Source organism: Bicyclus anynana, chromosome 19 (genome assembly GCF_947172395.1).
Source record: "Bicyclus anynana chromosome 19, ilBicAnyn1.1, whole genome shotgun sequence".
Taxonomy (NCBI): domain Eukaryota; kingdom Metazoa; phylum Arthropoda; class Insecta; order Lepidoptera; family Nymphalidae; genus Bicyclus; species Bicyclus anynana.
In genome coordinates, this window is record NC_069101.1 from 4,191,963 (window position 1) to 4,205,359 (window position 13,397).

The 13,397-nt window shown below is 38.1% G+C and overlaps 2 protein-coding genes across 2 annotated transcripts in view; one reads left to right on the top strand and one right to left on the bottom strand.

The window, feature by feature from the left end:
* Positions 1-576: 576 nt before the first annotated feature.
* Positions 577-3,517, top strand: LOC112051892 (NADH dehydrogenase [ubiquinone] 1 beta subcomplex subunit 5, mitochondrial). Its single transcript, XM_024090727.2, has 3 exons — positions 577-757; positions 1,942-2,152; positions 3,103-3,517. Exons 1-3 carry the CDS (start codon positions 603-605, stop codon positions 3,307-3,309), a joined length of 573 nt encoding a protein of 190 aa, XP_023946495.2. The 5' UTR covers positions 577-602; the 3' UTR covers positions 3,310-3,517.
* A 1,077-nt stretch (positions 3,518-4,594) lies between these two features.
* The window catches only part of LOC112051897 (chromatin assembly factor 1 subunit A-A), a 112,519-nt gene continuing 103,716 nt past the window's right edge, over positions 4,595-13,397 (bottom strand). Inside the window, exons 3-8 of the mRNA XM_052887540.1 lie at positions 12,349-12,411; positions 11,349-11,546; positions 10,879-11,005; positions 10,071-10,261; positions 9,147-9,298; positions 4,595-7,505 (exon numbers count right to left, since the gene is read on the bottom strand). Of these exons, the coding sequence (XP_052743500.1) occupies positions 7,034-7,505; positions 9,147-9,298; positions 10,071-10,261; positions 10,879-11,005; positions 11,349-11,546; positions 12,349-12,411 (1,203 nt within the window). The 3' untranslated portion in view covers positions 4,595-7,033. The remainder of the gene's footprint in view (positions 7,506-9,146; positions 9,299-10,070; positions 10,262-10,878; positions 11,006-11,348; positions 11,547-12,348; positions 12,412-13,397) is intronic.

Here is a 13,397-nt window from a genome sequence, read left to right on the forward strand (position 1 = left end):
AAGTGTTGTCTCCATTCACCGGCTTAGCACCGCCAGCAGGTAGAACATAATAATATTATGATGTTATTTATCGCTTTTTAGTGTAGTGGATACGTTTTTAGGTTTTGAAGTCCTTTGTATTTTTTTATTAATATTTTTTATCAATAACTAGTTAACGCCGCGCGGTTTCACCCGCGTGGTTCCTGTTCCCGTAGGAATACGGGGATAATATATAGCTTATAGCCTTTTTTGATAAATGGGCTATCTAACACTGAAAGAATTTTTTAAATCAGACCAGTAGTATCTGAGATTAGCGCATTCAACCAAATAAACAAACAAACTCTTCAGCTTTCCATATTAGTATAGATTATAGATGTTGTTCTCATTGAGATTTGAGACAATTGACAAAAGCTCAAGACTAGCGTTGACCACAAAACAACGTCTTTTTTGCGTAACAAGTAAGAGGGCAAAAATACTTGGCATTGTACATTCGCCTTAATAAAATAGACAATACGTTGGTATAGACAATTTTTTTGTTTTCAGTAGTTGGTAACGGGTATTACGTCACTGTCAACTTCAAGTGCTAATTGTCACTGTCACTGTCACATTTTTCATAATAAAAAATGGTTTCCTGGAGTGCGATAGGCCGATCTTTCGGCACAAACTTATTTAAAAATAACATTAAAACACCGTACGTGCTGCAAAATGTGAATTTCTCGGTAGGCAAGAAGTTAGCGAGCGACCATGGACACAGAACCATGGCATTACAGCCATCCAGGTAGGGTGCTCTACTCCATCCAGTGATTACCTAACCACATGAAAGAAAACAACGTTGGCTTTACCATAATAATATCGTAGTTGTAGTTATTCGGATTATTTATGATCGTTTGTATAGATATTAGATATAAATCTGATAATATTGATCGAACAATCGGAACCCTAACTTTTTTGTAACCTATTGGGAAATAAAACATTTGATATTTGAACCCCATTCATTGCACTGGTACTAGCAAACTTAGCAGTATTGTCGTATCTGGCACTTGGACCATTTGCGTATTTTAATACGAAACCAAGTAGGAATATCATAAAACCAGTTACTCCCGAAATCAGATAGCACCAATGATGTTAAATACTGTTAGATGTGTTACTAGCGCATGAAAAATGAAGCCCACAACAGAGGAAATTCATGCACAACTCAATGTTAGTTGTGGTCAACAATGAACATTATTTAAGCAAAAAACAAATAATACCTAAATATTGTCTACAATGTCGAGTTGTGTTTAGGAAATGTAAAACCTATATATAAATAAATAAATATATAATTCAATTAAAGACAAAATATTGTATTGTGGTGTGCTGTGTTGTAGCCTATTATTATTCAGATCACTTTTTGCAGTTATTTTTTAGAGATCTGATCTATAGTATAAAATTATCATTGGATAGAACAGTAATCTGACCCTCACCTCATGTACTAGAGGACTCACCTGCCCTTTGTCAGGATAGATAGATAAAGTCAGTGTTGTACAAAGTTTTGATCATATACTTAACAGTGTAACTTAATGAAAAAATGTTATCTAAATACATTTTCTAGTTCTTTACTTATTAAAACTTTGTTTGTTTTAACCTTGAATTAATTATAAAATAACCATCTATCATAAAGAAAGTCCATAATTACTCTCTGAATTAAGTCAGGCCACTTATCTATGGAATTACTGCGGTTCTATTTCTGTTCAATAGGTATATATTTTTTTATTTCTTGATAAGTTAGCTCTTGCCTGCGACCACACCTGATGTAAAGTGTCGATGCAGTCTAAAATGGAAGTGTGCTTACTTGGAAGAGTTAAGTTTATTCTACCTTGCCTTGTATGGTTGCATTGGACGGCTTACTGGTTGTACCGGAACGCTAAATCACTTGGTAGTCAGTCTTTTGTATGTATAATCAATTGTTTTATAATATTACAGATGGCAATGGCACAAGTTCAAGGATATGTTCCACTATTACCTGATGGTGGGCTTCATCCCTGTGGGTGCTATAATTTTCTACACCAATGTGTTCATTGGGCCTGCTCAGCTGACACCCACACCTGAGGACTACCATCCCAAGCACTGGGAGTACCATCGTCATCCCATCACCAGATTCATCGCCAGATATATTCACAACAGTCCTCAGCAGGTAAATTGATAAAGGATAAATGGCATCATAAGTGAGTCACAGGGATTCACTGGAGTTAGGCATTTTTTATAATCTCACCTGATGGTAAGTGATGATGCAATCTAAGATGAAAGCAGGCTAACTTGCTAAAATCCACAACCCTTTTCTACTCGACATCATACTGGAACTAAATCAGAACGAACGGTAGAGTGGTGACTAGCCACGGCCAAAGCCTCCCACTAGTCAGACCTGGAGGATTGAACCCTGGACCTCCGTCTTATAAATCCACCACGCACACCTCTGCACCACAAAGGCCATCACAGATCAGAATATTGATGTTTGGAAGTCCCTACAAAACCTAAGGCTGATTTGATTTGATTGATTGATTGAAATGGCATCTGATTTGTAAACAATTGTGTACTAACCGAACTATATTTAAATTATCACAATAAATGCTACTTTTAATTTGAGGGTAAAAAGTTACTGGTCAATAAGTTAATGCAAATTTGAGATATCATAACATCATCGTCATTATTAACCATATTCGGCTCACTGCTGAGCTCGAGTCTCCTCTCACAATGAGAGGGGTTATAGTTAGTAGCCAATAGTTCACCATGTTGGCCTAGTGCTGATTGGCAGACTTCACACACACAGAGAATTAAGAAATTTCTCTGGTATGCAGGTGTCCTCACAATGTTTTTCCTTCACCTTTGAGACACGTGATAATTAATTTCTTAAAATCAACATAACTGAAAAGTTGGAGGTGCATGCCTCAGACCGGATTCGAATTTAAACCCTCCAATCTGAGACAAAGGTCATAACCACTGGGCTATCATGGCTCTAATATTATGAACTATTATTATTATTATTTTTAATATTATGAACTATTATTTGATGACCAAGTGGGTTATTAGTGTCCCTGACTTATTGTTCAATTTTTAACTAAAATGTTTCATTTGCAATGTTTACAGGAGTACGAGAAATTCTTGCACTTCATTGACGAGGAAGCTCAGAGGAAAAAAATTAGAGCCTTAGAAAAGGAAGTTGAACAAAAAATGGCAGAAAGGAATGATTACCAAGCCTATTACTACAGACCAATGGTGAACAAATATCTTCGTATTGAAAGGAAGGTCGGAGATGATATCATGGACCGCATTGGTGATGACTATAAGGATTAAATATACAACAATGTACAGGCATTTTAGTGAATTTAGTTATCAAGATGTGTAAGTGAAAGTTCTTAGTAGATAAGTGCAACCTTTTGATTGTTTTCCTTTACAATTTCTGTATTTTTTGATAATAATTAGTTTTGCCTGTCATACCTATCATGTGGAGCTTTCATATACTTGTATAGTTTTGTTGTGAATAAATTATGGAATAATTTAATTAATTTTATTATTTCTAAAAATCTTTAATCATACTGCTATGTTGTTATTTTTATATTTTTACATAAACAATGTAAGATAAAAAATTTTAGTTAATAAACAAAATGAAAAAATTGCTTTAGTAAAAGAAGTTGGTAGTACCTAGTACTTATTAGTCAAAATTGGTGTTTTCCACCGACTTGCATTGGAGTAGAGTGTGGAGTATACGCTTTCCTTACTGTCTTCATAGCCCTTTAATGGGTACAGTACTGACTTCAATAAAAGTTGCAAAACTAGCTAATTGGAATAAAGGAAGAATAATAGTCACAATGAGTAACATATATTAACTATACCTTGCTAAGGTATAGTTAATACGGCCAAGGTACTTAGCTTTTCGGTACGATGTCGTGTAGAAACCAAAAGGGATGTGGATTTTCATCAAAAGTTAGCCCGCTTCCATCTTAAATTACATCATCACATAACATAGTGGCAGTTCTCAATGTTTTCATACTGTGACGATCGTGTAACCGTAAACGCGAATTTCTAAGGGATTGAAACAGCGCCATCTAGTGGCATTACTGCACAACTGTTTCAATTCCTAACAAATTCGTGTTAAAAACTGCCACTAGGCACAGGTGAGATTGTTGTCAAGGGCTAACGTGTAAAGAATTAAAAAAAAATAGGTAGGTACCTATATACAATTTATCAGGTAGGTATTTGCAAACCCCGCGGTTTTACTAGGGTTGTTTCCATTCCCGTAGGAGTACGAGAAAAAAAAAATTTGTTTTTTTATTTTATTGTACAAAATACAAATAGTGTTACATAATTAGGTACATAAATAGCCATCCTCATAAACTTGACGTTGATGTTACTCGCTAACAATGTAGCTTTTCATTGGTTAAAGACTTAATAATCGGACCAGTAGTTTCGGGGCTCATTCGTAACAAACAAACAACAATCAAACCTTTTATTTTATATTGCAATATATTTATTATATAGTTTAGATTGAAGTATATTTATCAAGGGCTAACTTGTAAAGTATAAAAAAATAAAAAAAGCTACAAAACTGATGTGAGGAAAACAACAATAAAACACATGATTAGGTAACATTGTTATTTATTTTACAGGAAACTTCTAACGATTGACAATAGATTCCGACATGGAAACCTTATAAAAGAAACCTCAACACTTACCTAGGTAATGCTAAATCGACTTGATATGATTCTACATAATAATATTTTAAAATATTACCTTGTGACACTTATTTGAGAACAGACGGACTGGTCATTTTAACTACCCAGTTTTTTTTTACATCTTAATGGTCACATAATCAGGTGTGACCACACTTATACGGTGTTATTTTTAACTTGCCTTTTAATCAAAACTATTTTAGCTTGAATGGGGCTTATCCTATTCCTAAAATACCTCACAAGTAAAGGGTAAGGGACAGGGACAAATGTGAGTTTCGTTTGGTCAAGATTTAACCATGCATTTTGATTCAAATAATAGGTAGGTTAAGTTTATGTGGGACCTATTTAAAGCCTTAATATACAACTTTTGGTATATGTACCTAGTGGGAGTTCAATATTTTCATACTGTTACTATCGCGTTAAATTAAACGCGAATTTATATTGAAACAGTTGCGCAATAGTACCACTAGATGGCGCTATTTCAATTCCTTTGAAATTCGCGTTTACTTTAACGTGATCGTCACAGTATCAAACTGCCACTAGGCCCTCAGGTTACGTCACACGTAAACTGCAAGGGAGGAAAATGTGTGACTAAAGTGGGTCGTGACATAAATTTCCCATCGGCATGTGTACGGATAAAAATGTGAACTATGGAAACTGAAATATTGTCGTTAAAAAAATGGCTTATTTTCGCGTATTGTGGACTACAATATAGAAGTTGAATTTCTTGAATGAGTTGTCAGCAAGTCTCACGGTCAAGTTTATGATCAAGTGTATGGATGTGAACAGTGATGGACCGAGAGCCAGGCATACCTCATTTAGAAATACCTCAGGGTGACAAACTTTCAGCTTATCCTACCATAAGCTATAGTGCGATAACTAATTAGGTACCTACCTATAGAGTTTGGACTGTGGTAGCTTTGGAAGATAGTAGGTTTCAAGGGTCCAGACCATGAACCGTCTTAAGTTTTTTTTTTTAATGTCATCTTTGTTTGAAAAGGATATCGATAATTTTTATCACTGCCCACAACTGTACATAAGCGAGTTAATGTCTGGCGTTAAGGCGTAAGCTTCTAAATATTTTCTAACATCGTGATTTCATTGTGACATAATTGACCCACGGAAGGTAGTATAGTACATAGTTGGTATGGTAGTATAGTAGAAATTGGTAGTATAATAAATGCTCTTTGCATTACTTATTAATGTAGGCCATAAATGTACATATATTCGTCGATCTAGATAAATATAAAAGCGTCCAAGTGTGGTCACACCAGTCTAGCAGTTACGGATTCACTATGGTAAGCGTTAAATAAGATCCTTAATACGTATTTATTAAAAATAATACTACCTAGCTTTCTATTTTTTTTATTGAAATTAAGTACGACATACTTGTATGGTATTCTAAAAACCCAAGTAATATTCACATATTTGTCCATGTTAAAACTGCCTCTACTGGATTTTACAACCATTTGATGATTTCTTGAACGTGTTTCACAATCATGACTTAGATATTAACTCAATTTGCCAAGCCCCAGGCTTGCCATGAAATTAAATAATAGGTTTTTTACAACGCTTGACAATCTATTCCGTAATTAATTGCTTGGGATTTTAGAACTCAAGATGGGTAGGATCACAATAAGATCTGTAAATAAATTATTTGGCAACACAGTCAATAGTCATGCACAAAGCTCTTAACTACGACTGTTACGCCATCCACACACGATCAAGTACCGCCAAATCTGAAGCGTGCGTAGGGAAGTGCTAGTGGGATCTTAAAAAAAATACATTGAAACCATATCTATAACGATATTTCGATGTTTTTTTCTCTGCCCACTTCCCTTGACTTGACGGTAAACTTGACCGTCTGTGGCCGGCGTTACACACAAATTACAAAACGATATGATTTCTTTATCTCCGTCGTTCAGTCTTCGCAGTTTGTTAAATTCCAACTATGACCCAACATCTATTTAATTACATTGCTTTTTATAACCTTCGGTTTTAAAATCTATATTTTAATTTTAACATTCCAAATTATTACTAACAATGTGATAGCAATTTTGTCAATGCACTACTCGATAACATAATCCTCGTCTAAATCTATTACTAACGTATCTATTTAATTTATATTGTCTTATAAAATAATGCAGGGTAACAAAAAGGAGTAAAAAAATAGAAATTAAATCATGCTAAATAGTTACAATTTTTTTTATATCGTAATACATTACAATTTACAGTATTTGTAAAATTTTATCTTTGTCTCGAATAATATCGATTTCCGAATCTAAAATCTAAAGACGGCTAAAAGTTTCGAAGATGTAAAAAATTTATGGTTTATGTATGTTAATTTATTACTTAGCTTTTTCTTTTTCGGCTAGCGCTACTAGTTTTGCCTCTTTTTTGGCTTTCTTTTTTTCCTCTTTCGCTAATAGCTTCGCCTGTTTTTCTTCTTCTTTAGCGAGGAGCTTAGCCTGTCTCTCTTCTTCTTTCGCTTGTAGTTTTGCTTCTTTTTTGGCTTCTTTCTCAGCTTTAAGTCTAAGCTTTTCCTCCTTTTTCTTTTCAGCGATTTCAATTTTTTTGTTATCATTATTCTCTTCTTTTTTATTTTTTTCTGGTTTAACGTTTTCGTCGGGCTCTTTCTTTTTCTTTTCTTCTTTTTTGGGTTTCGCTTTGGGGTTATCCTTTTTGTTATCAGTCTCTTTGCTATGATCTCTTGATTTAGGCGGTGTTTCATCTTTATTAGGGGGTTTTAGGGGTCGGAAAAAGTGTTGTTTATTCTTTTGCGGAGATGTTTCTAACTGCGTTACGATTTTTTGTGCACACCTGCAAGAATACAAGAAAAAGATGATAAGTGCCTTATTTACATATATAACAGTTTGATTAGATTAAAACTTCCTCGTAACTCGTGATTAGCGTATGCGGTCATAAAGATTCAAGCTGGGTTTCTTCGGAGAAAGAAACAGCTGTAAAATTGGTGGTGATGCGAGGGCTACGCTGAAAATTTTTTGAACTGCCTACTTGAAAGCGATATAATAAAAAAATTGTTAAAATTTTAAAAATAGAACTCTTTATGAATAATCTATACTTATAATAAATCTGTAGAGGGGTCAATTCTGTACATGAAATATATTTCCAAAATAACTATCAGAGTGGTCGATACTGATGCCAAAAATGCTAATAGTAAAATTTTTGTCTGTCTGTCTGTCTGTCTGTATGTTCGTTATAGAAACAAAAACTACTCGAAGGATTTTAACAAAACTTGGTACAATTATTCTTCATACTCCTGGGCAGGTTACAGTATACTTTTTATCACGCTACAATCAATAGAAGCAGAGCAGTGAAGGGAAATGTTGAGTAAACGGGAGAAGTTACTTCATTTTTTAAGCTTCCGTCGCCGTCGCGTGGTAGGGTAGGGGTAAAGGTAGGGTAGGGTTAGGGTAGGGGTAGGGTAAGGATAGGGAAGGGGTAGGGTAGGGTAGAGGTAGGGGTAGAAGTAGGGTTTCACGCGGACGAAGTCGCGGGCGTCCGCTAGTACTGAGTATAATTTATTCGTTCGTCATTTGTTTTACGGTTGGGTGGCAAATTGATAATAGTCTGTGTAACGCATGTGTAACGTTATCATGAACAGTGTGCCTAGTGGGAGTTTTCAATATTTTCGTACTGTTACTATCGCGTTGACGTAAACGCGAATTTATATGGAATTGAAACAGTAGTGCAGTAGTGCCACTAGATGGCGCTGTTTCAATTCCTTAGAAATTTGCGTTTACGTTAACGCGATAGTACTATTACTACGTTAACGCGATAGTAATGCTTCGTCGCACACCGCCTGACGATTGATTATTTGGCGACCTCAGACTATAACTACTGGGTCATTCGCTTTAAAGCCGACCTTGCGATTTTAATTTTTTCCGAAAAATAAAAGAAAAACTTTGAGGAAAACGTTTATGTACGCCAAGAAATCTGTAGGTACATTTTAGAGGGTTGTCAAAGAGATCCCTAAGGACGAGTGGGCAAACTTCTTTTCTCAGAGGTTCTATCGGATGTAGCGATGTATTGAATGGACACTATTTCGAAAAGATAAGATAAAGGTAAAAACTTGCTAATTTAATCAGTTTTTGATTTTCTAAGGACTTTCAGTTTGACCCTTTTATATCCATGTACCTCAGACAGAACGTTAAGTCGTCAGACCCCGTCATTATGATCCTCACCTTACCTTATCAGCCGATACACGTCCACTGCTGGACATAGGTCTCCTGCATGGACCTCCAAGCACAACGATCTCGAGCCGCCAGCATCTAGCGGCATCATTATGATCAATATCTTATGTCAGTCGTTACAGAGTTTAAATATTATCACTCTTAGGTACAGAGTCTATTAGGTGTGGTCCAAAATCTCATTTTCAATACGAAGAGTGCCTTAACCCTGAAAATTGACTCACTCGGTGGAATTAGGTTTTCGACGTACCTTATTCTAGTTGAGGCTGACGCAGCGGCCGCGCTTTCGCGTCGCCCCTCGCGGAATTCTCTTTGAAATTCCCGGATAGGAGGTAGTCTACCCGAGGGTTCACCGGCCACGCCGCCGGTGTAGCTGTGCACTTGGTAGTCTTGCAGTCGCGCCTGGAGAAAGACACGTACAATTTTTGTTAAAAATCAGTTATCATCATTATCAGTTATCAGCCGATGGACGTCCACTGCAGGACATAGGCCATAGACTTCCAAACATCACGATACTGAGCCACCTGCGTCCAGCGGCTCCCTGCAACCCGCTTGATGTCTTCGGTCCACCTACCTTGGGACCCCAACACCCATCAGCTCTACGAACTATGTGGCCTGCCCATTGCCACTTCAGCTTCGCAACTCGCTGAGCAATATCAGTGACTTTAGTTCGTCTGCGGATCTCCTCATTTCTGATTCGAAGCTTGTACATATGTTTTCTGTGTTCGAAGCACCAAAATAATGTAAAATCAATTAATGAGTATTAAAAATATGACTTATATTCGCTCTAACTTAACTCTAAGGCACGATTTTGCTACTAGGGTACGATTTTGGTACTAGGATTTATACCTTGACAGACAGACAGACCCCGCCACACTTGACGCCTGCGCACAGCTTGGTGGAGCACCCGGCGTTGCTCCACAACCACACACACACTATCAAGTCGAGTATAAGCTTGTAAGAGTGACCTTCATGCTGTAATGCTGCGACCGCCGCAGAGTGTTGGACGCTGGCTGCTGCGGGCGGGGCGAGGCGGAGACGGCGGGCACCCTCGGCACTGCGCCCAGACACACTCCGCCACACTTGACGCCTGCGCACAGCTTGGTGGAGCACCCGGCGTTGCTCCACAACCACACACACACTAACAAGTCGAGTATAAGCTTGTAAGAGTGACCTTCATGCTGTAATGCTGCGACCGCCGCAGAGTGTTGGACGCTGGCTGCCGCGGGCGGGGCGAGGCGGAGACGGCGGGCACCCTCGGCACTGCGCCCAGACACACTCCGCCACACTTGGCGCCTGCGCACAGCTTGGTGGAGCACCCGGCGTTGCTCACAGTGCCACTGTTGGACGATACGGAAGACACCCCTGTGAAAGATAAAATGCATCAAGAATGAAACATAACATGAATAGACTATTGCTTGGCAAGTGATGACACTTCCATGATATGCGGGCGACGGGAGGGGAAGGACTGCGCGGTTATGAGGTATCGCTACCCCTCTCGCGTGGAATTTGCCAAGCTATAGATACGAGTACCTAACAATTTTGAACATCGACATTCAACATCTATCTTTTACCATCGCCAGCTGGTTATAAGATTTCTGTTCAACTGTGTTTCAAACAAATACCACTTGAATCACTTGTTGTTCTGTTATAATAGGTAAGCGATGGTTTTTCCCCTTAAAAACAAGTTACCTAAACTGTTTATTCCGTCAACCATTTTTTATTTTTTTTATTTTATAGATTTATTTGTAATCAACAGCGTAACAGTAGGTACATAATTATTAGATTACATAAGCTTAAAACTAAGGCCACAAAGATTACAGAATATACATATTAATGTAGTTTAATAATTAGTGTAGTTAATTGTATTGTAGCTTTGTATAATTACAAAGCTACAATACAATTTCAGGTATATTAACATTAAAAGATAAAAATGTTCCGCATAATGTCCATGTCCATTAAGCATACAGTGTAAAACATACCTGAAAGAGAAGATTCACCGCTAGTGACGGAGTAAAGCGATGCTGAGGCGGGCACCGAGCGCGCGCCCACTGAGTACGAGGACACGGAGCCTGTCACTCCCCACGACTTGCCGCTGCCACTTGACACCTGGGAAACATGTAAGCATCTTTAGGTGCAGGCTTAGGCATTTGTTGAAGGTTTTACCTTCATAATCATTATCATTATAGACCACTGCAGGGCTAGTTCTCTATGGGAGAGAGGATTTGAATCTCAGACTCGTGTTAGTCTCATTTATACGCTCTTTAGGTACTCTAGCTTTGTGTAACGTTTCATCATCATTACCGTCATTATGTATTTATAGAGTTTACCTGCCAACTCTTGCTGGTAATAAGGAGGGGGGGGCCTGCCTCAGGCGGAGTATCTTGGCGCGGCAGATGACGCATTGCAGCGGCAGCATTCGCTGACTGACCATCAGATAGGTGGTGCTTACCTGCCAACTCTTGCTGGTGACAAGGCGTGGGGCCTGCCTCAGGCGCAGTATCTTGGCGCGGCAGATGACGCATCTTAGCGGCAGCAAGCGCTGACTAACGGCCATCTGGATGGTCTTCACGAAGCATCGCCGGCACACCACGCGGTGCCCGCACGGTGACGTTTGCATCGTCGCTTTCGCGTTCACGCATATTACACACTGGAAAACCACGTAGAAATCATTAAAAAAAGGGTACCCTGTGATCCCTTTACGAGTACCTACATCATCAGACCAGCTACGGTAGATACGATAAGTAATGTATACAAGAAAATATGCTAGTTTCCCAAATTTGAGCCTCATCTGATGTCAGGCACGTGTTCTAATTCCGTGGCATTACTTAAGATTCATAGAGCTGGCAAAATGCCACGAGCCCACGGCTCTTGGGCCTATAGCCTGCGAGACCTTAAGCTCAAAATAATCAAACAATAAAAAAATACGATACGTCTTTTCTTGGGCCAATCCAATGATATCGCCTCGGGCCTCGAATGGTATAGTTACACCATTGTTCTAATTTTATTTAGCACACTATACTAATATCCTTTATAGAGGTGTAACACCTAACAATTTTTCATTCCAAACGTAAGCATATGTTTTCTGTGACGTAAGCCACTTCTATGACTATGTGAGTGTAAAAGCTAAGCTCGACACACACAGAAGCGTACTTATCGTAGAGTAGCGATGCGTCAAGGGCTCTCATTTCGGGGCACATAAAATGGCTTACGGATCCCGCGACTACACACTATCTATACATATTGTGTTATAGATCTATGTTTAGCAACTATGTTCATGGGTTTTTTCCAGTGTCTGTATGTATTTATACACTATATAAGTATTTATATGTAGTATAAATGTATACAATATTATAATATCAACTATCTTAGTACCCATAATACAAGCTGCTCTGTATGCTTACTTTTACATTGTTTAAGTATATTTATATAAAAAAAAACTAAAAGCTTACTTCTTCCTCGGGTGATGTAGCGAGTTCAGGCTCATTTTCTTCCAATTTATTGAGCAATTTATCCTGTAACAAAGAAACATGCAGATATTAAATTAGTGTACTTTGAAAAAAATTATTTTCTATTGCGCAGACGAGCAATAGGTATTACCTATCATTAATCAATTTATGCGAATTATAGTGCTTTAGAGCCGTGATAGCCGTGATAGATAGTGGATACAGTGGCGTACACAAGGTTTTTGACTTGGGTATGCACTATATGTTAAAATTGGAAAGTTCCTTGTCCCATCTATGTATTCTGTGGTCCAACATCGGTTTGTATTGAGTCCTCGGGGTAGGCAGCGTATTTTTGCATGTATGAACCTTTGTCTCCGATTTCGGAGGGCGTAGGTTCGAATGCGGTCCAAGGCATGCCACTCACTACCAATTTTCAGTTGTGTGCATTTAAAGAAATTAAATATCACGTGTCTCAAACGGTAAAGGAAAAACATTGTGAGGAAACCTTTCTTAATTCTCTACGTGGGTGAAGTCTGCCAATCGCGCTCGTGGTGGACTATTTGCCTAACCCCTCTCGTCCTGCGAGGAGACTCGTGCTCAGCACTGAGCTGAATATGGGTTTATGATGATAATGATAAGTGCTTTAAATATGTTTTGCGATTCGGTATCTATACAAAATCATTTCAGTTGCCACTCAGCGATTGTTGAAATTTGATGTTTTTGTGTAAAAGTTACGTTTTTAGCTGTTCTAAATTAAAATGCCGAAGAAAAACGTTTCTTCTGTGATGACTTTGTCAACAATGTAATACGTAGATATATGGATGCCAATGATTCACCGCGTTTCATTATCCAAAGTAGAATTAAAGAAGAAGCAAAGACAGGAAAAAACTGCCCGTTTTGATAACTTCCGTGGCGCAGTGGTGTACGCGGTGGATTTACAACACGGAGGTACTGGGTTCGATCCCTGGCTAGGCTGATTAAGGTTTTCTTAACTGGTCCAAGTTCGTTGTATATGAGTAAACTGATTTGGGACATAATATGATGGCCGAATTCCA

Bases quoted from the DNA above. Each gene is read 5' to 3' on its own strand.
- LOC112051892 (XM_024090727.2), top strand. From the start codon at position 603: ATGGTTTCCTGGAGTGCGATAGGCCGATCTTTCGGCACAAACTTATTT. The intron at 758-1,941 runs GTAGGGTGCTCT...ATAATATTACAG, and splicing joins ATGGCATTACAGCCATCCAG to ATGGCAATGGCACAAGTTCA. The intron at 2,153-3,102 runs GTAAATTGATAA...CAATGTTTACAG, and splicing joins TTCACAACAGTCCTCAGCAG to GAGTACGAGAAATTCTTGCA.